At 49.5% G+C, this 25,061-nt stretch overlaps 1 protein-coding gene across 8 annotated transcripts in view; it reads right to left on the minus strand.

The window, feature by feature from the left end:
* col16a1 (collagen, type XVI, alpha 1) overlaps positions 1-25,061 on the minus strand; it is a 628,911-nt gene that overhangs the window by 187,808 nt on the left and 416,042 nt on the right. For all 8 annotated transcript variants that reach the window (XM_068011105.1, XM_068011107.1, XM_068011111.1 and 5 more), the window contains 5 exons: positions 23,287-23,367; positions 21,860-21,904; positions 20,662-20,706; positions 18,033-18,086; positions 15,496-15,549 (listed from right to left, as the gene is read on the minus strand). In XM_068011105.1, the coding sequence (XP_067867206.1) occupies positions 15,496-15,549; positions 18,033-18,086; positions 20,662-20,706; positions 21,860-21,904; positions 23,287-23,367 (279 nt within the window). The remainder of the gene's footprint in view (positions 1-15,495; positions 15,550-18,032; positions 18,087-20,661; positions 20,707-21,859; positions 21,905-23,286; positions 23,368-25,061) is intronic.

The following is a 25,061-nucleotide window of genomic DNA, read 5'->3' on the forward strand; positions in this document are numbered from 1 at the left end:
GGTGAGCTCCTCCTCCAGCACCTACACCATCTGGCGGAGGTAAAGACAGGGCTCACTCCAATCTTGCTCGGTCTTCGGCAGAACAGCCCTCTGGCATATGTACTCCTTCCGCCCACCGCCAGCTCTTTATGCAGCTGCTGCGGGGGGGGGGGGGGGGGGGAGGTCACGGAGGGCAAATTTAATGTCGAGTGCCAGGGGACGACCTACTGTGTCTTCTGGACCTCAGATGGAGCATGCTGCCATGCCTGCAAGGGGGTGAGGCATGTTCGTAAGAGCTGCCCCAACGTCCGGGCTGCCAACTCCACCTAGGCGGCCCAGGGTGATACCGCTGACCTCCCCTTAAACCTGCATCAGACACCGCTCAGGCCATTCCGGAGGCCATGGTTTTCACCGCCTCTGGTGGGGAGGGGGAGACTCATCCAGGTGGAAGGAAGGCACAGCGCAAGTCAAGACACCCAAAGGCCCGCCCCCTGCATACAACACAACAACCTGAGCATGAGCTTAGCCCTCGGCCCAATCCAGGGGAGCCCACCTGCCCCACAGCTGAGCACAGGCCCGAGGAATCTGAGCAGGGGAGTGCAGGGGTAGAATCAAAGGCCTCGATTGAAATGGAGGTCTCTCAGCCTCCGCACCCCTCCCGGAATAAGAGGAGGAGGCGCCCCTCCTCTGAAGAGGGCCTTGAGTTGCAGGGCCCATCTCTTGGCATGGGTCCTCGGGCTCCCCCCACTACCAGCACCATTAGGGCCTCGAGCCCTGGGTGGGAAACCTCTGTCCCTCAGGATGAAGGGGGGGAGAGATGCCCCAATAGCTTTGAGAACTCCGGATGAGGGGGAGAAGGCCCGAATGTGGTGGGGGAGCCTTTAGACCCCATGGGAGAAATCACTTCTTTGGCCGATGGGTCGGTGTCCTGGGTGGGAGTGAGACATGTGAGGGTCAACCCTCCCAACAACCTGATGCTGCCGCCCAGGATATAACCGACCCTGAGGCCAATTTGCATAGTTCTCCATCTGCTGGGCCTGTGGGCACTGGAGGGGCAGAAGATGACCTTCTCTCTCGGCCTCCGATCCTGGCTCTGTCTGGATTTCTGGAGTCGGGAACGACCATCTCCCCTGAGCCACTCATTGGCCTGGAGACGAGGTTGGGGGTGGGGAGGGGGGCTTCCTGAACCACTGGCACCCATGGGCTCCAGTTCCATTCAAGACCCAGAGAGGACTCCTCCGCCTTTGATCCTGGGGGTGGGATCGTGATGGAAGCAGGACCAACTGGAGTGGCCAGGACACCCAGCCCACAGCGTGTAGTGGGTATGTCGGCCGCTGGCGGTGACTACCCGGAGGAGGATGGGGACTTGGTGTTGGGCATAGAGGATGATCTTGAATCCATCGCCAGTGAGGTGGTGGACTCCCTCGTGCCTCCTACCGAGTCTCCTCTCATCACTACCGCGGAACTCCAGGACTTCCTTGCAGCCTGCAGGGGTTGCCGCAATAATGGTCAGCTGTCCCTTGGCCAGTGGACAAGTCTAGCACTGATCATCCAGACCGTCCATGCCACCCTCAAGAAGGCAGGGAAGGGTGCAGGCGTAAAACAGGTTGAGAGGCATCGGTTTAAAACGTTCCTCAAAGGATTGCTGGGGGAGTGGAAGGCGAGGTGCTGGTGACGGATTTCAGTGTACATTTGACATGAAGATAACCATAGTCAGCCTCAACATCAACGGCAGCAGGGGGTCTTGCCGCAGATTTCACAATCTCTCAGTCCTCAGGGAAGGGAACTATGTGGTGAGCTTTCTGTAGGAAACCCACACCGTTCCAGGAGACAAAGTCACCTGGCTCCTGAAATGGCAGGGTGGGGTCTACATGAGTCACCTCACCCCTATTTCTTGTCGGGTGGCTATCTTGTTGGTCCCACTTTTCAGCCGGAGATCTTGGGGGTCAAGAAGCTTGTGCCGGGCTGCTTGCTCCACCTCGCCATTTGCCTGGGTGGTATGCCGCTTCAGTTTGTGAATGTGTACGCGCCCAGGCCCAGCACGTTGCAAGCGCGCTTCTTTAAAGAAGTTTCTGCTCTCTTGAGCTCCATCGATCGCGGTGAGTGCTTCATCCTTGAGTGGGGGGGGGTTGTTACCTGTACCCTTGAGGTGAGGAATCGCTCTGGTCCCCAGCGCGGCGAAGCATTGGTAGAGAAGTTGAGGGAACTGATCAGCTCCCTCGACTTGGTGGAAGTCTGGCAGAGTCTCCAACCTGACTCCAGAGCCTTCACATGGAGGTCACGGTCCCGAATTGACTGCCTCTACATTTCGCAGGCTTATGTCTCCTGCATCTCGGCCGCCTCCATGTGGCTGGTGCTGTGCTCGGACCACCACCTGGTGTGGGCGAAGCTCACTCCACTCTGCACACGGGCGGGGTCTACGCACTGGCACTTTAACAACAGGCTGCTGGAGGACGAGTGACTCCAGGACTCATACCGTCGATTCTGGGCCGACTGGAGAAGGCAGCAGGGGGCTTCCCTTCTTTGAGGCGATGGTGGGCTGTGGGCAAGACTCACATCTGTGTCTTCTGTCAGGAGTACACGAAGGGGTCAACCAAGAGGCGGGAAGATGAGATAGGGTTCCTAGAGAGGGAGGTGCTCGACTTGGAGTCCCGCCTCGGTCATGCCGTCACGGACCCGGCTCTGTGGCAGGTGTACAAAGAGAAGAAGGGGCGCTGAGGGACCTGCAGCTTGAGGATCCCGAGGCGATATCTATGTGAGGTCGCAGATCCAGATCCTGGAAGATTTGGACCGAACCTCACCCTTCTTTTACACACTGGAAAAATGGTGGGAGGTCCGTAAGCAGCTCGTTGAGCTGCTGGCTGATGACCGATCCTCTGTCACAGATCCAGAGGGAAAGGACCCTTTGGTCTGTACCTATTACTGTGCGTTGTTCTCTCTGGATCCGTCCAGCGAGGATGCGCGCAGAGTTTTGTGGGAGGACCTGCTGATGGTCAGCTGGGAGGGTGTCAAAGGATTGGAGGCTCTGTTCATGTTGGCGGAGCTGACCGGCGCCCTCTACCAGCTCTCGAGAGCAAATTCACGGGGCTGGATGGGCTGACCACGGAGTTCCTCAAGGTGTTCTGGGACGTCCTGGGGGATGAGGGTGGTGCGATTACATGCAGGTCCTGAGGGAAAGCCTGGCAACCGGGTAGATGCCCCTCTCATGACGCAGGGCAGTCACTGTCATGCTGCCAAAGAGGGGCATCCTCCACTTGCTTAAGAACTAAAGTCCGGTCTCCCTGCTCAGCACAGATTATAAGATTTTAGCCCAGGCTATGACTACCCAATTGGGCTCCATGCTGGCCCACAGGATCCACCCTGACCAGTCCTACACGGTCCAGGGCCAGTCCATCCAGGACAACATCACTTGGTCTGGCAGCATCTGTGAAAAGAGAAGCAGAGTTAACGTTTCGGGTCAGTGACCCTTCTTCGAAGAAGGGTCACTGACCCGAAACGTTAACTCTGCTTCTCTTTCCACAGATGCTGCCAGACCTGCTGAGTGGTTCCAGCATTTCTTGTTTTTATTTCAGATTTCCAGCATCCGCAGTATTTTGCTTTTATCACTTGGTCTGGGACCTGTTCCATCTTTCCCAGAGGACTGGTCTGTCGGTCGCCTTTCTTTCCCCCGATCAGGCGAAGGTGCTCGACAGGGTGGATCATGAGTATCTTTTCGAGGCTTTGTACGCATTTGGACCCGGGCTGCATTGTGTGGCCTGGGTCCGACTTGTATGCTGCCACAGAGTGTTTGGTCAAAGTTCACGGGTCCTTGACAGAGCCTCTTCGCTTTGGGAGAGGAGTTCGTCAGGGATGCCCTATGTCCGGCCAATTATATAACATCTGTGTGGAGCCCATTCTTGTGCCTGCTTCACAGGAGGTTGGTGGGTTTGGCTCTGCATGGGCTGGGCATGCGGATCATCCTCTAGTCTTACGCCGATGACGTGTTCCTCACCGTCACAGATGCCACTGACAGGCGGAGGATGCGCGAGTGCCAACAGATCTTTTCTGCTGCGTCCTTTGTAGAGGGAAAAATTGTGGCCGATGCAGCTAAATAAATACACACATATATATAAGATGAAAGTGTAGCCACATATTGTTACAAAATGGGATATTTACCCAAGGCATTGTGGGACAAGTTAGTTAGCTTGCAGCCTTGAGCATGGAACTGCTTAGCACAGGCAATTAGCCTGACCAAGGAGGGCCCCCCATATCAGTGCATAAGACAGCTGCTCTGTCTAATTGCGGACTACACAAAGTAACCTGTTAAGTTGAGGAAAACTTTTAAATGTTTATTGACGTGAACCGGAATTTGGAATCATCTCGGCCGTATAAAATCCTTGGACTAGAAATCTCTTACAAAAGATGCTAAAAGTTTGGAAACAATTGGAGTTCAATCTAAAATGCTGTCTTTCCTGATGGAGATGGTTTCCTTTGAAGTTGATAATGTTACTAAAGATTTTGTTGTTTGAAAATCCTAAGGATACCAAAAAAACGTTGAAAGTGGAGTTTAGTTCTTTTCGAAAAGGAAATAAAAAGGTTACCTGAAGCGACACAGTTGAGAATGCTTTGCTCCGCCCCCTTGGAGACAAGCAAAGAAATTAACCTTGCTGCAGCTATCTTTATCAATGAGACAAAGTGCTTGAGAAGGAGAAATAGTTGCAAGCACTTCTGTCTTTAGTAAAAAAAAATGCAATATCACCAAGTCTGGGCATAAGAAATTGGAATCGATAAACAAAATTAAATTGATATGAGTGGTGATTTAAAGCATTCAAAGGGAAATTTACTATTATTTGAATTTGGAATCATCTGAGATGTCAAAAATCCAGGTTTAATCTGGCAAGTTATTTAAGGAATTAAAATGTCATCTAAGGTAAAAAAAAACAAACAATATATAGTAATCAAATGGAAATGTTTGATTTCTGTTTTAAGGAATTATGAATATTGATTGTAAAGGTTCTCCAGGGCTCACAATGAAATAGAATTATAATTAATAGGAATTGGCAATTAGATCTGGCGGATGCAAGAGCTAATAAAGGAATTCTGGGGATAAACAAATGGTGAAATTAGAATTCAAACAGTTAAATTAATGAAGTGTGAAATTTCCAAGAAGTCTAGAATTTTCCAGTGAAAGTCAGGAAAGTGTAGATAAGACTGGCAATTGATAGTTTTCTCTTGGAGATATGAGTTTTTAAGAGAGCTACATTTGAAAGTCTGGCCATTTTTGATCTTTTGATAAGATCACCTGACGAACGGGTCTCAAACATGTTTACTGACTTGAGAAACAGCATGGCATGAAATGTTTAATGCAGCCAGTGCAGTGAGACAACTCACATAGAGAAAATGACTTTATAATAATCAGGATAAATTAAACACCTTAATAACGACAGGAAGGGCAATGAGGTTGCCAGGGGATGTCATAGCAGGTAGTGAGGAAATAGGACCCGCAAGAGAAATGGTTAAAAGATTTTTGAAGGAGTTGTGCAGACAATTGCACAAGGTGAGGCAGGAGGTTCTATAGAAACATGAAAGAGGAACTGACAAAGGTGCCTGTTGTGGGTGACAAAGTAATGGTAAAGGGAAGGGCCGATGGAAACAAAGGTCCCAAATGAAGGTATATAAAGACAACAGCAAATGATAGACTCCGAAATAAACACCACCTGGTACACAAAGAGATACCGGGAATGGAAGAATACACTTGAGAATGGACTACTCGGGGGACTGGGAATAATGGTATTATTGATGGGCATTTGGATTATTATTAGATGGGCTACTAACTGGGCAAGGATTGTGGGGAACGAAGCCCGAGCGTGATGGGACCATATAGATAATTTCAAAAGAGTAGAGATGATAAGAATATAAATTAACTCCTGGATTCCCCAGGACATGTTCGGTCCCCACAGGTAGACATGTATCCCTCATCAGGGAATACTCATAACATGGACAAGTACTAACACCTGGTGACCACCAGGGCAGTGTGTTTAAATTACAGATATAACCACTAGTGGAAAATGGGAAGGAACTGGACTGCAGTGGCTGTGGGGCCTGATGCTAATATCCGGAGAGGAAGAACAAAGACCCGGTAATGGATGCACAACAGATTAATGAAAGGAGTATTAATTTGGACTATATGAACTATGGGGCATTGCACAACATGTTGGATGGGAAGTGTATAACGGCGAGTAAACCTACTTGAATGCATGGTTTACGGTGAATCCGGGCAAAGATGCAGTATGTGTACGGTGTTCCACAGATGACCGTGCTAACTGCGTGACCAGACAGAAAGGGGAAGGGGTAACTGAGAGCTGTGTCTTTGGAATTGTTTGTGCCTCTCCCATTGGGCAACAGATGATAAGGAAATTTGAAAGGAACATGGATGTGTGTGGGTACATCGAGCCCAGGGGAAGCGTTGTGTGATAATGTAAAACATGAAATTGTGCCTGTGTTGATCAATGTCTCAGGTATCCGGATGCCGGAGTATTGTTCAGAACAGGCTAAGAATATGTATAGTATGTTAGCCACTGTAATAGTGCGACAAGCTGCTGACGCCACAGGGGCCACAAGGATAAGGGGGCGTAACCCATTTCATAGATACAAGAGGAAAAAAATATTAAATGATGAAGTAACAGGGATCAATATTGGGACTTCTTTAATCAATTCTTTACATACACAAGCGGTAAACGAGAATGTGGAACGACTCTGGAGGGTTATAAGGGAGCTCATAATTCAAGCTGAGGGGGCCCAATCAAACAGGTCTGGGGCAGAGAACAATGGAAATACAATTAGATGGAATAGCAGTGCTGGAGGCCCATGCCAAGACTATTAATCACTTTGGATGCTGTACCCGGCAGGGACAATTGTGCCACACTTATGGGCTGTGGATGGTGGAACAAATGAAACACAACCTCGATCAGCTCCAAACGGGGGAGGTACCAGATTGGATCGACAGGGCAATACCTCCCTCCGATATTATCTGACAGAGATTTTGCAAGGTCGGGGTACCAGGGAAATGGAAAGTCCTGCGTTTCCACCATCGAAACATCATACTGCTATGGAAGTTGACGCTGTCCCATACCATACCCAGACTTCTGTTTTACCCCTCAACAACCAGTCACTATAGGACTAGCCTGGATAGTTTATATCCAACAGCGGGGGCTGGAAACCATTAATGCAACTGATCAGCTCCACGATCACCTCCAGCATTATAAAGAGTCAGAGCAAGCCCCAATCCCACACGTAGATGAGAAATTGAGCGGATTACGGGACAAAGTAGGTCACTCAGTGAAGCTTTACCATCAGTTAAAAAGAAAGTTAAAGGTTCTCAAGGAAAATACTGAACAGGAACTTCAAAGTACAAGCTGGCGGGGAAGAGTTTGGTATTGGGGGATGAACATCAATATTCACCCTTGGATCAGGATAATATCACACGTGTTGGTGGGAGTGCAATTGGTACTGGCTCTCACCTAGGGAATACAGATCATGCGGACAATATACTATGCGAATGAAAGCAAAGGCTTTGGTAAAGGAACAACACAGGAGGTTAACCTCAAAGGGACACGATAATTTGGGTCATATTGATTTGATTTAAGTGACCGGGATTCCTGAAATCACGTGACTGGCCAGTACATAGAGGCAGGGAATACCGGACAGGGGTAAAACGGGGATAATAAAGTAGGTATGTCGGTTAACAGGACTAGGGGTAGTCCTTTACCGAAAGGGGGGATTGTAGAGGGAAAAATTGTGGCCGATGCAGCTAAATAAATACACATATATATATATAAGATGAAAGTGTAGCCACATATTGTTACAAAATGGGATATTTACCCAAGGCATTGTGGGACAAGTTAGTTAGCTTGCAGCCTTGAGAATGGTACTGCTTAGCACAGGCAATTAGCCTGACCAAGGAGGGCCCCTCAAAAGACAGCTGCTCTGTCTAATTGCGGACTGCACAAAGCAACTAGGAATGCAGGCCTGATAGAGGTAGAAGGATTCATTGTGAAGACTCAAGGATAGTTGATAAGGGGGGTTTTGTAAACAAGCTGAGATGGTCAGGGGCATACCATGAGCTATCCCCACAACCACATGATGCATAATTAATAATTTTATTGGTAATGAATATAATGTATGTAATCAATAACCGTTATGATTGGATTATGTCCAGCCGGGATGGGCTGAGTAACTGTTTATCTGTTGTGGATTTTCCTTTGTTCAGTGGAGAGGCATCTGGACAGACCAGTGACCTGCTCCCCGCTGGCGTAACTTAAATAAACTGTTTGACATTGGAGCAGACCTGAGTGTCGAGTGATTCTTCTAGATTCATTCCCGCTAACATCCTTCATGAGGATCAAGTGGGATAAATGTTTCGGGCTCCTGGTGGGTCAGTGGCGGGTGGACTCCCAGCTGGAGGAATTAACACCTTTTGCGTGGAGCACCACGCACTTCTCTATCTGGGAGTGTCTTCCAGAGCCTGAGCCCCGTTGAAGACGCCTGGCCGGCAAACTGGCAGGAGTTGCAGATGAAAGTCGCCTCTCGGCTGGGGCACTGGACAGGACTGCTCCGAGTGCTTTCCTACAGCTGCTGAGCGCTGGTCATAAACCAACTGGTGCCTCGATACTGTGGTACCGGTTGGTCACTTTGGTCTCGCCCCCTGCATTTGCCATTGCCATGCAGACCTCCACCTGCCAAGAATGAGGCATATTAATTTTGTTATATGAACATTGATTTCAAACTGCTGCTGGAGTAAAGAAATGACTTGTTTGAAGATCACCAGACACTGGGCTGGAAGGACATTTACATACTAAGAGACGCTGCTTGTGGAGACAAAGGACTATTCCCTGCTCCAATTAACCCAAATGGATTTTGATCACCAGATATTGAAGGTGTAAGGAAGCGCACTCCAGAGACTGCTAAGATGATACAGTCCACAGAACCAGGATGGTCACATCACTAAGTGGCTGGTCCAGGTTTTTTGAACTAGCCACAGGACAGTTGGAATTTAGAAGTCAGTGTGCATTTGAAGCTGGAACAAGGAAGCTCTCTCTCTCTCTCTCATTTTCTCCCAAGCCACCGAACCCTCCCGACCCACAGAAGACACATAAGCCTCAAGACAGAAAAGACTCCGACATCGAAACAAGTTGAAGTGTGAACTGGGCCCCAACGAATTGCAAGATTTACCGGAAACCAAAGACTCCACATTGAAATTAAAGGACTGTAACGACCAGATATTGTTTCAAACTTTTCCCCTTTCTTCTCTTCTACTTTTTCTGTCTCTATCTGCGTGTATGTTTATCGCGTATGCATGCTAGTGTGGTCGCGTCGCATATTCATAGTTTGTTAACTGGATTAGAGTTTAAGATTAATAAACGTCTACATTACTTGTTTAAATCTAAGGAAACCTGTTTGATTTTTTGCCTTACAATTGGAACAGTGAACAAGGGTTCACTAAGGGGGAGTACAAACATGGTTTTTAAAATTAAACCCTGTTATGGTTAAATCAGGCAAAGGCTGAGAGGGAACCCCTAGACCCCTTCTCACCTTGTCATAACAGCCATCAAGATCCATAAGAAGCCATCAATTTCTTCTGGGTCAAGAAGAAACACAGGGGGTAGGCCGCGGTTCTAGTCTGGTGTGCACCAGGCTGCGACTCTCCGCCTTCGGACCCTGCAGAGATACCTGTACGTCAAACGTCCTCCCAGATGGTGTGCGCTGGCGACGTATTTTTTCCACCAGTGTCACTGCCTTCAAGACGACACGCAGCTCCCGGCGGAGACCGTTAGCCGCGCCTCTCTGAGGGAGTTGCCTGTCTTTTACCGGGATCTATTCCGAGTCTGGTCCCCTCCAGTCAGGGCGCTCCCGCGCCGGCGGAGGAGAGTGTCTCAGCTGTCCGGGCGACCGACTCCGGGGATGGACCGGTGGGCAGAGGAGTAGCTGAAGCCCCCGAGACGCCCCTCACTGCGGGTGGCAAGTGGGCTCGGGAGCGCAGAGCGCTCCCGGCCGAGCTGATCCCCGCTCGGCTGGAACTGCTCATCGGACCCAGGCCCTGAAACCCTCCTCGGGAGCCGGTCCCGCACAACCCGAGCCGCCTCTTGGAAATGCCCTCTGTGCCATTTCAATTGGCGCGGAGGGGTTTCCTGTACGGGCTGTTCCTGCACACTTTCCACTTCTCCACCCTCGTCAGCCGGCTGGACACGCCCTGGCGGTCCGCGTTACCATCTGGCGGCGAGGGGAAACCCCGATGGAGGTCTCTCTGTGCGGGAGTCCTCCCCCTTTACATCGGGGACCTGGGGTGGAGGGTGTTGCACAGGGCAGTCCCGTGCAATAGGCTTTTAAGTAGGTTCACGGACTCCCAGGCCGCCTGTACTTTCTGCAGCCTGGACGAGTCCGTGTTCCATGTATATATGGAGTGTGCGGGGTTGCAGCCCCTGTTCAAGTATTTGAAGGGGCTGCTCCTCAAGTTCTGGCTGCAATTCAGTCCCACGCTCCTGATCTTTGGACACCCGGTGCGGAGGGGCATGGGCCGGGAGGGGGATCTCCTCGTTGGTCTGCTCCTGGGCCTGGCCAAGTTGGCAATTCACAGGTCCAGGCTGCGGGCCATCGGGGGGTCCGTCCTCTCCGATTGCCTGCCCCTCTTCTGTGGTTATGTTCGCGCCCGAGTGTCCCTGGAGAGGGAGCATGCGGTGTCTGCCGGTACGCTCGAGGCCTTCCGCGACTGGTGGGCACGGCAGGGACTGGAGTGCATCATCGAGGCCGAGAATGGCATTTTAATTTGAGTTTTTTTTAGATTAGATTAGATTAGATTAGAGATACAGCACTGAAACAGGCCCTTCGGCCCACCGAGTCTGTGCCGACCATCAGCCACCCATTTATACTAATCCTACACTAATCCCATATTCCTACCAAACATCCCCACCTGTTCCTATATTTCCCTACCACCTACCTATACTAGTGACAATTTATAATGGCCAATTTACCTATCAACCTGCAAGTCTTTTGGCTTGTGGGAGGAAACCGGAGCACCCGGAGAAAACCCACGCAGACACAGGAAGAGTGGCCAATCAATACTTGCAAACTCCACACAGGCAGTACCCAGATTCGAACCCGGGTCCCTGGAGCTGTGAGGCTTATTTATCTGTTTTTAATAAAGTTATTTTTGTAAATATGTATATAAAGGGGGCCTGAGGAATAAAGGCCCCCTCGACATGAAAAATATAAAAGGGGCCTGGGGTATAAAGGCCAGCTTAGAAAAACAAAAGAAGAAAAAAAGAAATGGTTGCGTCCAGTCTGGGTGCTCCCCCGCCGGCACAGGAGAGGGTTCTGGCTGTCCGGGCAGCCGGATCTGGGGACGGACCAACAAATGGAGGAGTAGCTGAAGCCTCCGGGACGCGCCTCACTGGCTGAGCTGACCCCCGCTCGGCTGGAACTGCCCATCGGACTCAGGCCCCAAAACTCTCTTCGGGAGCTTGTCCCACACAACCCGAGCAGCCTCGCGGAAATGCCCTTGATGCCATTCCCCACTGTGTGGAGGGGTTTCCTGTACGGGCTGCTCCTGCACACTCTCCACTTCCTCGCCCTCGTCTGCTGCCCAGACACGCCGTGACGGTCCGTGTTGCCATCTGGCGGCGAGGGGAATCCCCAGTGGAGGTCTCTCTATGCGGCAGTCCTCCCCCTTTACATGGGGGACCTGGGGTGGAGGGTGCTGCACAGGGCAGTCCCATGCAATACACCCTTAAGCAGGGTCATGGACTCCCGGACTCCCAGGCTACCGGTAATTTCTGCGGCCTGGATGAGTCCGTATACCATGTGTATGTGGAATGCGCGAGATTGCAGTCCCTCTTTCAGTAGTTGAGGGGGCTGCTCTCAGGTTTTGGCTGCACTTCAGCTCCACGCTCCTGATCTTTGGGCACCCGGTGCGGAGGGGCGTGGGCTGGGAGGAGGATCTCCTCGTTGGCCTGCTCCCGGGCCTGGCCAAGGTGGCTAGTCACAGATTGAGGCAGCAGACCATTAGGGGGTCCATCTGCCCAGATTGCCTGCCCCTCTTCCAAAATTATGCTCGCACCAGGGTGTCCCTGGAGAGGGAGCACGTGGTATCCAACAGTTTGCTTGAGGCATTTCACGATCGGTGGGCACTGCAGGGGCTGGAGTGCATCGTAGATGCAGAGAATTGCATTTTAATTTGAGATCTGTTTTATTTATCTGTTTTAAAATAAAGTTATTTATTTAATATGTGTATAAAGGGGGCCTGGGAATAAAGGCCCCCCCTTGACAAAATAATAGGGCTTAAGGTATAAAGGCCACCTAAAAAAAGAAAAATAAACAGGTTAAAAAAAAAAGGATTAGATACAGAGTAAAGCTCCCTCTACACTGACCCATCAAACAGTCCCAGGGCAGGTACAGTGTGGGTTAGATACAGAGTAAAGCTCCCTCTACACTGACCCATCAAACAGTCCCAGGGCAGGTACAGTGTGGGTTAGATACAGAGTAAAGCTCCCTCTGCACTTTGCTATAAATGTAAGTCAGCCCCAGTTGTACATCAGCGGCCAACTGCAGCTCTGACCTATCACTATTCGTTATACCATTCCATCGTCAGGTCACTCTTATTCAATTTAGTGCCAACTTGTGCCCAATGTAGAGCTGTATTTGCTAACTCTGCCCGATGGGACGTGGCTCAGTCTGAATCAAGTATGAAGAGTGGCCAATCAATACTTTGGTTCAAACAAAGTCTGAGTGCAAAACAAACTCAAGGCACCACTTAAACGCACAGAGCCTTGTGAAATGGAAACCCTCCTCTCCTGGAGGCTGATGGTTTCATGAATGTCCACTGCCTCCAATGTCTCACCCAATACCCTGTTGTTTGTGTGTGACTGAGAGACAGCGGTGTTGGCAAGCTCTTGAAGCATGGGGGCATCACAGGCCACGCCTATTTCTATTTTCCCGTGACGCTCACACCGACATTCTCCAGCAAGGAGCAGAGGGACTGGACAGTGATAAGGAACAGAGGGACTGGACAGTGATAAGGAACAGAGGCACTGGACAGTGATGAGGAGCAGGGCATGGGATAGTGACCCAGAGCAGGGACATTGGACATTGATGAGGAGCTGCGACTCTGTACAGTGACGGCGTGCAGGGGCACTGGACAGTGACAGGGAGCAGAGACACTGGACATTGACGAAGAGCAGGGCACTGTACGGTGACCAGGAGCAGTGACACTGGACAGTGACGTGAAGCAGGGACGCTGGACAGTGACGAGGAGCAGGGGCACTGGACGGTGATGAGGAGCAGGGGCACTGGACATTGATGAAGAGCAGGGCACTGTACGGTGACGAGGAGCAGTGACACTGGACAGTGACGTGAAGCAGGGATGCTGGACAGTGACGAGGAGCAGGGGCACTGGACAGTGATGAGGAGCAAGGGCACTGGACAGTGATGTGGAGCAGTGGCACTGGACAGTGACGAGGAGCATTGGCACTGGACAGTGATGAGGAGCATTGGCACTGGACAGTGATGAGGAGCAGGGACACTGGACAGTGACCTAGAGCAGGGACACTGGACAGTGACGTGGAGCTGTGGCACTGGATAGTGAGGAGGAGCTGGGGCACTGGACAGTGAGGAGGAGCAGGGACACTGGACAGTAATGTGGAGCAGGGACACTGGACAGTGAGGAGGAGCAGGGGCACTGGACATTGACGTGGAACAGGGACACTGGACAGAGAGGAGGAGCAGGGACACTGGACAGTGAGGAGGAGCAGGGGCACTGGACAGTGACGTGGAGCTGTGGCACTGGACAGTGAGGAGGAGCAGGGACACTGGACAGTGACATGGAGCAGTGGCACTGGATAGTGAGGAGGAGCTGGGGCACTGGACAGTGACCTGGAGCAGAGGCACTGGACAGTGATGTGGAGCAGGGACACTGGACAGTGACATGGAGCAGTGGCACTGGATAGTGAGGAGGAGCTGGGGCACTGGACAGTGACCTGGAGCAGAGGCACTGGACAGTGATGTGGAGCAGGGACACTGGACAGTGACTTGGAGCAGGGACACTGGACGGTGACGTGGAGCAGGGACACTGGACAGTGACGTGGAGCAGTGGCACTGGGCAGTGACTTGGAGCAGGGACACTGGACGGTGACATGGAGCAGAGGCACTGGACAGTGATGTGGAGCAGAGGCACTGGACAGTGATGTGGAGCAGGGACACTGGACAATGACCTGGAGCAGGGACACAGGACAGTGATGTGGAGCAGGGACACTGGACAATGACCTGGAGCAGGGACACTGGACAGTGACGTGGAGCAGGGACACTGGACAGTGACCTGGAGAAGGGACACTGGACAGTGACGTGGAGCAGGGACACTGGACAATGACGTGGAGCAGGGACACTGGACAATGACGTGGAGCAGGGACACTGGACGGTGACGTGGAGCAGGGACACTGGACGGTGACGTGGAGCAGGGACACTGGACGGTGATGTGGAGCAGGGACACTGGACAGTGACCTGGAGAAGGGACACTGGACAGTGACCTGGAGCAGGGACACTGGACAGTGATGTGGAGCAGGGACACTGGACAATGACCTGGAGAAGGGACACTGGACAATTACCTAGAGCAGGGACACTGGACAGTGACCTGCAGCAGGGACACTGGACAGTGATGTGGAGCAGGGACACTGGACAATGACCTAGAGCAGGGACACTGGACAGTGATGTGGAGCAGGGACACTGGACAGTGACGTGGAGCAGGGACACTGGACAATGACCTGGAGCAGGGACACTGGACAGTGACGTGGAGCAGGGACACTGGACAGTGATGTGGAGCAGGGACACTGGACAGTGATGTGGAGCAGGGACACTGGACAATGACCTGGAGCAGGGACACTGGACAGTGATGTGGAGCAGGGACACTGGACAGTGACGTGGAGCACGGACACTGGACAGTGATGTGGAGCAGGGACACTGGACAGTGATGTGGAGCAGGCACACTGGACAGTGACGTGGAGCAGGGACACTGGATAGTGATGTGGAGCAGGGACACTGGACAGTGGCCTGGAGCAGGGACACTGGACAATGACATGGAGCAGGGACACTGGACAGTGATGTGGAGCAGGGACACTGGACAATGACCTAGAGCAGGGACACTGGACAGTGACGTGCAGCAGGGACACTGGACAGTGATTTGGAGCAGGGACACTGGACAGTGACCTGGAGCAGGGACACTGGACAGTGATTTGGAGCAGGGACACTGGACAGTGATTTGGAGCAGTGGCATTGAGATTGTGATGAGCTAACTCAATAAAAGTTAGGGTTTGAACCTGGGACCTTCTGGATTCAGATGGTTCCCGCAGGAAGGATATTTTCTAACAGAGCCAGGGCAGGTAATACACGAAGCAGGTGCTAATTGTGTAGAGAACATGCTGCTGCCCCGGTCCGTCCCAGACTGTAACCCGGTAACCGCGATCATTTCACAGAAGCTTCTCACATGAGACCTACCGGGAGACCGGGCAGTCCTGCTGATCCTGGGTATCCGGACTGGCCGATAGGACCCTAGGATGCAAACACATCACAGCATGATTACTCCAGCTGACTGGTCTAACTTCATAAAGAGAGCAGCTTATTCTGAGGGGTTCACTGGGCAGCTTCAGTGTTCCTGCAGCCACATTGCAAATAAAGCAAATCTACGGAGCAGGCAACAGATAATGGTTACTAATGAGAGCCTGTTGGGCTAGTCCACCCCAGGGGTGGACTTGAAAGGCTCCTTCAGGTCCCCTGCAGTATGTTTGATTCTCATTCTGGTTGCAGTATGAGCCTTGCAAGAACCACAGATTGATAGAGCAGAGGAAGAGTCTATTCAGCCCATTGTGCTCTTTGAATGAGCTATCCAATTAATCTCATTCCCTGTTATATTCCCATAGCCCTGCAAATGGTTTCCCTTTAGAAAGATGTTACTGAATCTGCTTCCACCACCCTTTCAGGCAATGTGTTCCGCATCATAACAATTCACTGTGCCTCCTTTTTTCCTGATGTTGCCTCTGTTTTTTTTTTTGCCAATCGCCTTAAATCTGTCTCCTCTCTTTACCACTGGAAACTGGAAATAGTTTCTTCTTATTCAAACCCTTATTCAGCAAAATCCTTCGTGATTTTATCAAAGCTCCCCTTAACCTTCTCTACTCTAAAGAGAACAATCCCAGTTTCTTCAAGTTGTCCACATAACTCAACTCCTTCATCCCTCATCTCATTCTAATAGATCTCCTCTCCACCCTATCCATGGCCTTGACATCCTTCCTGAAGTCTAGCTGCCAGAATTGAACACAAAACTCCAGCTGGGGTCTGACCAATGATTTATAAAGGGTAAGGAATAACTTCCTTGCTTTTGCAATCCATGCCTCTATTAATAAAGCCAAAGATCCCATTGTCTCTGTGCTTTGTTTATTTATTTATTTAGAGATACAGCACTGAAACAGGCCTTTCGGCCCACAGAGTCTGTGCTGACCAACAACCACCCATTTGTACTAATCCTACACTAATTCCATATTCCTACCACATCCCCACCTGTCCCTATCACCTAGGGGCAATTTATAATGGCCAATTTACCTATCAACCTGCAAGTCTTTTGGCATGTGGGAGGAAACCGGAGCACCCGGAGGAAACCCACGCAAACACAGGGAGAACTTGCAAACTCCACACAGGCAGTACCCAGAATTGAACCCGGGTCGCTGGAGCTGTGAGGCTGCGGTGCTAACCACTGCGCCACTTTGCTTCCTGTTGTTTGTTGGCACAAGGCCATCATGAGAGCTGGTCTCTCTCCCTTCTCAAACCCCTTCAGATACAGATGACAAAATGATGGCCTTGGGATGGTGACATTGTGACTCCTCCCAGGGCAGCACTCCGTGCTGGTATACGAATTGGGCACAGAGATAATAAAACCCCGTTTGGTTCATTGCGGGGCCCAAATAACATGACGGAGTCAAGCAATGACTCCCTGTATTCTGGGAAAGATGGCAAAACTCAATTTTAGTCAGTGGTGAGAGTGAGGAAATTGTTGCCTCTGCAAAATACTGCATGCGATAAACAGGTAGGTACTGCATCTACACCTCAATCCTGATGCTAGCCCATGTCCTGATGCTATGTCCCACTCCTGCTGATACACGTTGCTCCTGATACAAGTGCTCTTTCACTCTCCAGTGGTTCTTCTTCTTCTTCTTTGGCCTCCTTATCTCGAGAGACAATGGGTAAGAGCCTGGAGGTGGTCAGTGGTTTGTGAAACAGCGCCTGGAGTGGCTATAAAGGCCAATTCTAGAGTGACAGGCTCTTCCACAGGTGCTGCAGAGAAATTTGTTTGTCGGGGCTGTTACAAAGTTGGCTCTCCCCTTGCGCCTCTGTCTTTTTTCCTGCCAACTACTAAGTCTCTTCGACTCGCCACACTTTAGCCCCGTCTTTATGGCTGCCCGCCAGCTCTGGCGAACGCTGGCAACTGACTCCCACGACTTGTGATCAATGTCACAGGATTTCATGTCGCGTTTGCAGCCGTCTTTAAAGCGGAGACATGGACGGCCGGTGGGTCTGATACCAGTGGCGAGCTCGCTGTACAATGTGTCTTTGGGGATCCTGCCATCTTCCATGCGGCTCACATGGCCAAGCCATCTCAAGCGCCGCTGACTCAGTAGTGTGTACAAGCTGGGGATGTTGGCCGCCTCGAGGACTTCTGTGTTGGAGATACGGTCCTGCCACCTGATGCCAAGTATTCTCCAGAGGCAGCGAAGATGGAATGAATTGAGACATCGCTCTTGGCTGACATACGTTGTCCAGGCCTCGCTGCCATAGAGCAAGGTACTGAGGACACAGGCTTGATACACTCGGACTTTTGTGTTCCGTGTCAGTGCGCCATTTTCCCACACTCTCTTGGCCAGAGGTACATCTCCCTAATGCTGGCAGTAATTTCCAGCCACGTAGCTGCATATCAAACATTAATCGGAACACATCAAACACTGTTTTGTTATAGCTACAGAGCCCCGAGGGCCTGGACTCACCTGCTCTCCTTTATGTCCAGACAGTCCTGGCAAACCCCGCTCTCCTTGAAGGCCCTGTTAGTGAAAAATATATTTCTTAAAAGATTTTCAGTGCAGTCATTAACTTCTTTCAGCAATGACTCTTGTCAAAGTGAGAATCTGATATTGGATTGTATTCTCTGATAGGCTCCTGGGAGATTGTGCTCCAAGTTTTGCCTGGCAGGCTTCTCAACTGGTTGTTGATACAATGTATAATCCGTGCCCAGGTATAAGTTGCTCCTCCATTGTACAATCACCTTTGAGCCCTGCCTGTGTATAACTTACTGCCCTGTTACTCAGAGAACACAAAGATACCGTAACACAGAGGTTGCAGGACCTTGACACTGAGTGAAGGGATCAGTCCTCACTCCATCACTTTGGCCTCGCCCAGACTCTGTCTCAAATCACAGAGTTCCTGTCATTGACTAATCGGGGCAGGCGTCCTGTGTCTGGGGAGATGTTTGCCCAGCAATGCCAGCGCGAACCCAGAACAACTGTCTCGCCATCCCAAGAGAGCCAACTCAAGGACCTCATTGGGCCTTTGTTTGAAACCAAACAAAGTAACATCCCTCCCGTGAATGAAAGGCGCAACAATGGTGCATCATTTCCCTGTGATCTATTTCCTCACATCTCCTTTGTAGATCTGCATCATAACCTGCAGCTCAGTGGGAGCACTCTTACTCCTGAGCCCAAAGCTCATGGGTTCAAGTCCCACTCCAGAGGTTTGGGCACAAAAATCTAGGCTGACATTCATAGTGCTGTCTTACAGATGCGATGTGAAACAGTGGCCCTGTTGGCTCTCTCAGATGGATCTAAATGGTCACATGGCACTATTTGAAGAACAGTGGGGGTGGGGGGAGATCTGTGTCCTGGCCAATATTTATCCTTCAACATCACTAACATAGATTATCTGTTCCTTATTACATGGCCGTCTGTGGGAGCTTGCTGTGCGCAGATTAGCTGCTATGTTTCAGGTATTACAAGAGTGACCACTCTTCACTAGTACTTCATTGGCTATAAATCACTTTGGGATGTCTGAAGGTGGTGAAAGGTCCGAGAGAAATAGGCGTTATCCAATCTTTCCTTTTGCAGCTGCTCTCTGCAGCCCTCAGATACATAGGCAAACTGGTCCATATGATGGGGAGGAGAGCGAAGGGGAGGGGACGAGAGTGAAGGGGAGGGGAGGGAAGGGGAAGGGAGGGAAGTGGAGGCGGTGTGTGGGCAGAAAAGCATTCACTCTGAGTCAGAATGCTGGATTGAAGTGGGGCAGAATCCAGGCAGATCTGAATCCTGTCCCATATTCCTATTTAGAAGGGGCTGGAATTTCGAGATTAAGACAAAATCACAGAATTGTTACAGCATAGAAGGAGACCATTCGGCCCATCATGTCTACACCAGCTCTCCGATTGAGCAATTCACCTAGTGCCATTGTCCTGCCTTCTTCAAGTTACCTTGCACATTCTTCCTTTTCAGATAACTGTCTAATTCCATTTTGAATGCCTCAATTGAACCTGCCTCCACCATACTCTCAGTCAGTGCATTCCAGACCTTAACCACTCGCTGTGTGAAAATTCATGTCATCATTACTCCTTTTGCCAATTACTTTAAATCTGTGCCCTCTTTTTCTTGATTCTTTCACGAGTGGGAACAGTTTTTCCCCTTTCTACTCTGTCCAGACCCCTCATGATTTTGAACATGTCTATCAAATCTCCTCTCAGCCTTCTCTTCTCTAAGGGAAACAATCCCAACTTCTCCAATCTATCTTTTTTTAAAAATTCACTCATGCGTTGTGGGCATCGCTGGCCAGGCCAGCATTTACTGCCCATCCCTAATTGCCCTTGGGAAGGTGATGACGAGCTGCCTTCTCGAACCACTGCGGTCCTTGGGGTGTAGGTACTGGTGTGATATAACTGAGCGGCTTGCTAGGCCATTTCAGAGGGCATTTTAGAGTCAACCACATTGCTGTAGTCACATGTAGGCCAGATTTCCATCCCTAAAGGACATTAGTGAACCAGATGGGTTTTTACAACAATCGACAATGGTTTCATGGCCATCATTAGACTAGCTTTTAATTCCAGATTTATTAATTGAATTCAAATTCCACCTTCTGCCATGGTGGGATTCAAACCCATGACCCCAAAGCATTAGCCTGGGCTCTGGGTTACTCGTCCAGCGACATTACCACTATGCCACCTCCACCCACTAAAGGCCCTTGTCCCTGGAACCATTCTCGTGAATCTTTTCTGCTTGCTACTGTGTGGAAGGTCCACGGACAGCATGTGTTGTCAGGTGAGAGATTCACTCCTAAAAACTCATCACAGACATTCCAGTTTCATTTCCTCCTCAATTAGGGAATTTCTCCAAGTGTCTGGCAGATACCAGTGGATCCTACGATAAATGTGGAGTGTCAAGGAGGGATGTCTGGGTGTTTTAATCAAACATTATTCTTTTTGGTGCCTGTTCCTAGCTTGGTCTTTGCTGCTTGACATTCCTTATATGGCTGCTGTAACTACGCTGGGTGAAGCAGCTCAGCTCCCTGCCTCATCCCTGTCCATCTCTCACACAGTCCAAGATGAAAAGTGATGGGATACTTTGCCCACTGGGTACTTACAGGTAAACCAGAGGTTCCGGGAGAACCAGGGAATCCAGAGGGTCCCTAAAGGCAAAACAATATTCAATTAGTGCTAAACTGCAGAAAGTGAAGGAGAACAGGGGATAAATTCATCAAGGTAATAGATGGAAACTGACGTGTTGTGAGCCTGTGATCTCTTGACCTATGAACCCTGTGATCCCTGTGACTTGCTGACTTTCTAAGATTTCAAAACTCTTCTGTACACCTCTGACCTTTCTCCCAATGTTTCCTTCTATTTTTTCCTCCCATTTTCTCTCCTCTCTCTGCCGAAGATGCTGAATCTTGTTATAAATTCCATAAATCCCAGCAGCTCTAGAACCCTGAAGACAGTAACCAGCCTTCACGTCTAAGCCAGAGTGGGAAGGCTATTCATGCATGAGAGGCATCACAGCCGACTCTGATCCTGTCCACATAAGGTGGCCTGTGATTACGAGGAGAGACCTTGGCTGTTCTTTCCTCTGCCTAGCCTAGTGGCATTGAGACTTTGCAGATAAGAGCCTGATGGCATCATTGGGATGTGATGTGAGGGAGCAGTGACGGCTTGCCCACCTCCCCTCCCCCACCCAAAGGGGGTCAAGGGGCAGAAGAGGTCCAGGCAGGTGAGGTTTAAACATTCTGCAGCACCAGAAGGAGTAGCAGCACCACTACAGGCTTTACAAGGAAACCCTGGAGCTCCCTTTCTCCGGGTTCCCTCCACTTCTCCCCATTGCCTTCGCACCCAGCGGCTCTTCCCTTATCAATTCCCTGACCGCTGTGCACTGATCCCAGCTGTGGCCTCCTACCTGCGAGCTCCTGCTGGCCTGGTTAGAATTTCCTCCCCTACCCTTTCAGGCAGTGCCTTCCAGATCACAACAACTCACTGCGTAAAAACATTCTCAGCTCCCCCTCTGGTTCTTTTGTCAACTATCTTAAATCTGTGTCCTCTGGTTATTGACCCTCTTGCCATTGAAAGTAGCTTCTCCTTATTTACTTTATCAAAACCTTTCATAATTCTATCACTCAGTGGAATAGTCCATATTGGGGGAGATGACATTTATGGTCTATGTGACAGTCCATGTATTCAGCCACTGACTGGTTGGAGAACATGTTCTGAGGGAGGAATTTACTGCTGGATAGATGGATTTCCTTTTATATGAGCTGTTCCAGTCCGGCCTGAGTGGGTTAAAGCAATACTCACTGGTGGCCCCGGGGGCCCAGCATATCCTCGGAGACCTGGAGGACCCTGGAGAAAGAAAATGGTTTCTTTTTAATGTAAATTAGACAGCAAAACAGGTCTGCATCTCCATGTAACTACAAGATAATTACAGATGAGGAAGGCCATTTGGCCCATCTTAATTTCTCTCTCCAGAGAGATCCTATAACCTGCTCCCTCTGTGTGAAGAGCTTACCGATATCAGTGCTAACATTAGTTTTCTCTCGTTTGAAACTCTGCAGTTTAATTGAAATAATATTCCGGGTTAACTTTTTCCATGCCCTCAACAATCTTCTATCCCTCTTTAAAATGGTCTCTCAGTCGCCTCCTTTCCTGGATGAAAAGCCCAAATCTCTGTCGTCTCTCCTTGTCACTCTGACCTGACACTGGGATCGGCCTTGTGGCTCGTCCCTGCGCAGCTCACAGTGACTGAATGCCTCCCTTGTTCCTTGGCACTTGCATCACTGCTTTTTTAAAATGATATTGCGGAGAAACCAGGATAGAGCCAGGATGAAATAAGTAGGAAAGAAGTTGAGATAACGTAACAAGTCGTGGTGGCAAAGGTCTGTGAATTTTTAGGGTTACTGAGTTCTACCATGTGGAGATTCTGTAGAGAAATGAGTTGGAGTTGGAGATGGAAGGAAGAATTTAACTTCAGCGCAGTGAGGATGATGAGGAGGGATTACATAAACTAGGTTTGTATTCCGTGAGATATAGAAAGTTAAGGGGTGCTTTGGTTGAAGTTTTTAGGGTTTTGAAAGGAATTCATAGGCTGGACAGAGAAACATTTTTCACTGCTGGAGGAGTTCAGGACAAGAGGGGATAATCTTAAAATCAGTGCAGGGCCGTTCAGGACAGTAGTTAGGAAACACTTTGTGCAAAGCTTAGTGGGAGTGTGGAACTCTCTCCCACAAAAAGCAATAGATGCTAGTTCAATATCACCTGAGATCGATAGATTTTTACTAGCAAGGGTATGAAGGGATTTGGAGCCAAAGTGGGTGTATGGAGTTAGGATACAGATCAGCCACTGAATAGCAGTCAGGCTTGAGGGGCTGAATGGCCTACTCCTGTGACTGTACTCTTATGCAGGAAGGAGAAGAAGAGAGAGTAGCGGAAGTGAAAGATGGAGAAGACAAGAATGTTCCAAGCAGCTTCAGAGGAGAGAGTCTAGAGGTGAAAGAATTGTCCACTGAACGGCAAAAGGTTTTCGTCTGTGCTTGCTAGACTATAACCAAGGTCAACAAACACATGACTCAATGAGTGCTGGTTTCAACAATGAGACACATTTCCTTTCAGACTTCTCATTCCCACTTTTTTTCTCCCTCCTTTGTTACTTAATGTTCCTCTGTCCTTCCCTCAGCTCATCTCCTTTGTAATTTCAGCAATTGTTCTTTGTATCCCAATATCCTCACCTGTTCTCCTTTCACTCCTGTTTCACCTGGAGGTCCAGGCATCCCAGGAAGCCCTGGATATCCGCAGTCTCTATGGTTTGGCTAGAGAAAACCAAAACATATGATTCTGATTACCAGCATTTTTCAATCGCGTTCCTCTGCCAACACACTCCCGGATGGAATGGGACTGTTCCTGGCTCAGCCGCCATTCGCTTCAGGAACAGCAAGGAGCAAAGAACAGAACATCAACAATCCATCGCAGAAAGGTGCAATGTCACAGGGTGACGAGACACACATTTGCTGTTTTCTTACTGTATCCTTACATGGTGGTTTAAAGGAGAGGCTGAGTCACTTAGACACACACCTAACCACAAAGAGGAAACAATACTTAAGGAAGGGAGAAATCCCAAGAGCAGAATTTATGGGATGCTGAGAGCATGGCGAATAACTCAGAGACTAGGAAGTGATGGACACTAGCAGGGTTAGTTCACGCCCGGGTGTCCCTGGAGAAGGAGCATGCGGTACGCTTGAGGCCTTCCGCGACCGGTGGGCACTGCAGGGACTGGAGTGCATTGTCGACGCCGAGAATGGCATTTTAATTTGAGTTTTTGTTTATTTCTGTTTTTAATAAAGTTATTTTAAAAATATAAGTGTGTATATAAAGGGGGCCTGAGGAATAAAGGCCCCCTCAACAAAAAAAAACGGGTTAGATACAGAGTAAAGCTCCCTCTACACTGTTGTGTCAAACACTCCCAGGGCAGGTATGGTATGGGTGGGATGCAGAGTAAAACCCTTCCACACTATTCATAAAATCTATAGAGGAGTTCTCCAGTGTGTTAATTTTCCTTTTCCCACCCTGTGTCCTCGATGAGAACGTTTACCAAACTGAGAACAGTTTTACGTTGTGAGAGCCCGAAACTAGGAACTGAACCCAGACTACCAAATTTATTGAAAGTAGGAACCCCACTCACAAAGACAAGACCCTTCGAACTGATGTTCCTTCTAATTTTTCTTTCTTCTGCGTGGCCTGCTTGTTGCAATGTACTGTCTCTTTAAGATTTTGCATGACTGTGCATGCTTGCATCTTAAAGGGAACGTTGGTTATGCATGGCCTGTTTGTTCCCTGCGCGGTACATTCGGATTGCTGTGTGGCTGCACACCCGCGTAGCTTAAAGCGAGCATTGCTTCCAACCCATTAATGCAGATGAGATTTAAAATCCTTGTCCCAAAGTTGAAAGGCCAAAGTCTACCTCAGTGTATTACACAGCTCCCTTTCCAACTCTATTACTGACATTGTACCTTAAGACTAAGATACATCGATTTTTGGTCTCTCAGGGAATCAAGGTATATGGGAAGCAGACGGGAAAGTGAAGTTGAAGCCGAAGATGAGGCATGATCATACTAAATGGCGGACAGGCTTGATGGGTCACGTGATCTCCTTTTGCTCCTATTTCTTATGTTCTTTTGTTGTTATTGATTAGGGGTTTACATACAGATATATCCTCTTAGAGTCATAGAGTCAGAGCGATATACAGCACAGAAACAGGCTCTTGGGACAGATTTTATTAGACATCGTCTAAAATGAACTTAATGAAATATAATTATCAACTTATGAAGTGAACACAAAACACACATTTTCCTGCAATGGAGTTGGACGGTCAGATGACCTTTTCTTTCCAATACACATGGAACTGCAAGAAGCACAAGTTAATTGTCATGTCTGGACATATCTTTGAGAATTCATTAAAATGCAAACGACACTTGCTGAGGTAATGGCTGTATTTCTTCAAGTTCAC

This window comes from Heterodontus francisci, chromosome 31 (assembly GCF_036365525.1).
Source record: "Heterodontus francisci isolate sHetFra1 chromosome 31, sHetFra1.hap1, whole genome shotgun sequence".
Classification (NCBI taxonomy): domain Eukaryota; kingdom Metazoa; phylum Chordata; class Chondrichthyes; order Heterodontiformes; family Heterodontidae; genus Heterodontus; species Heterodontus francisci.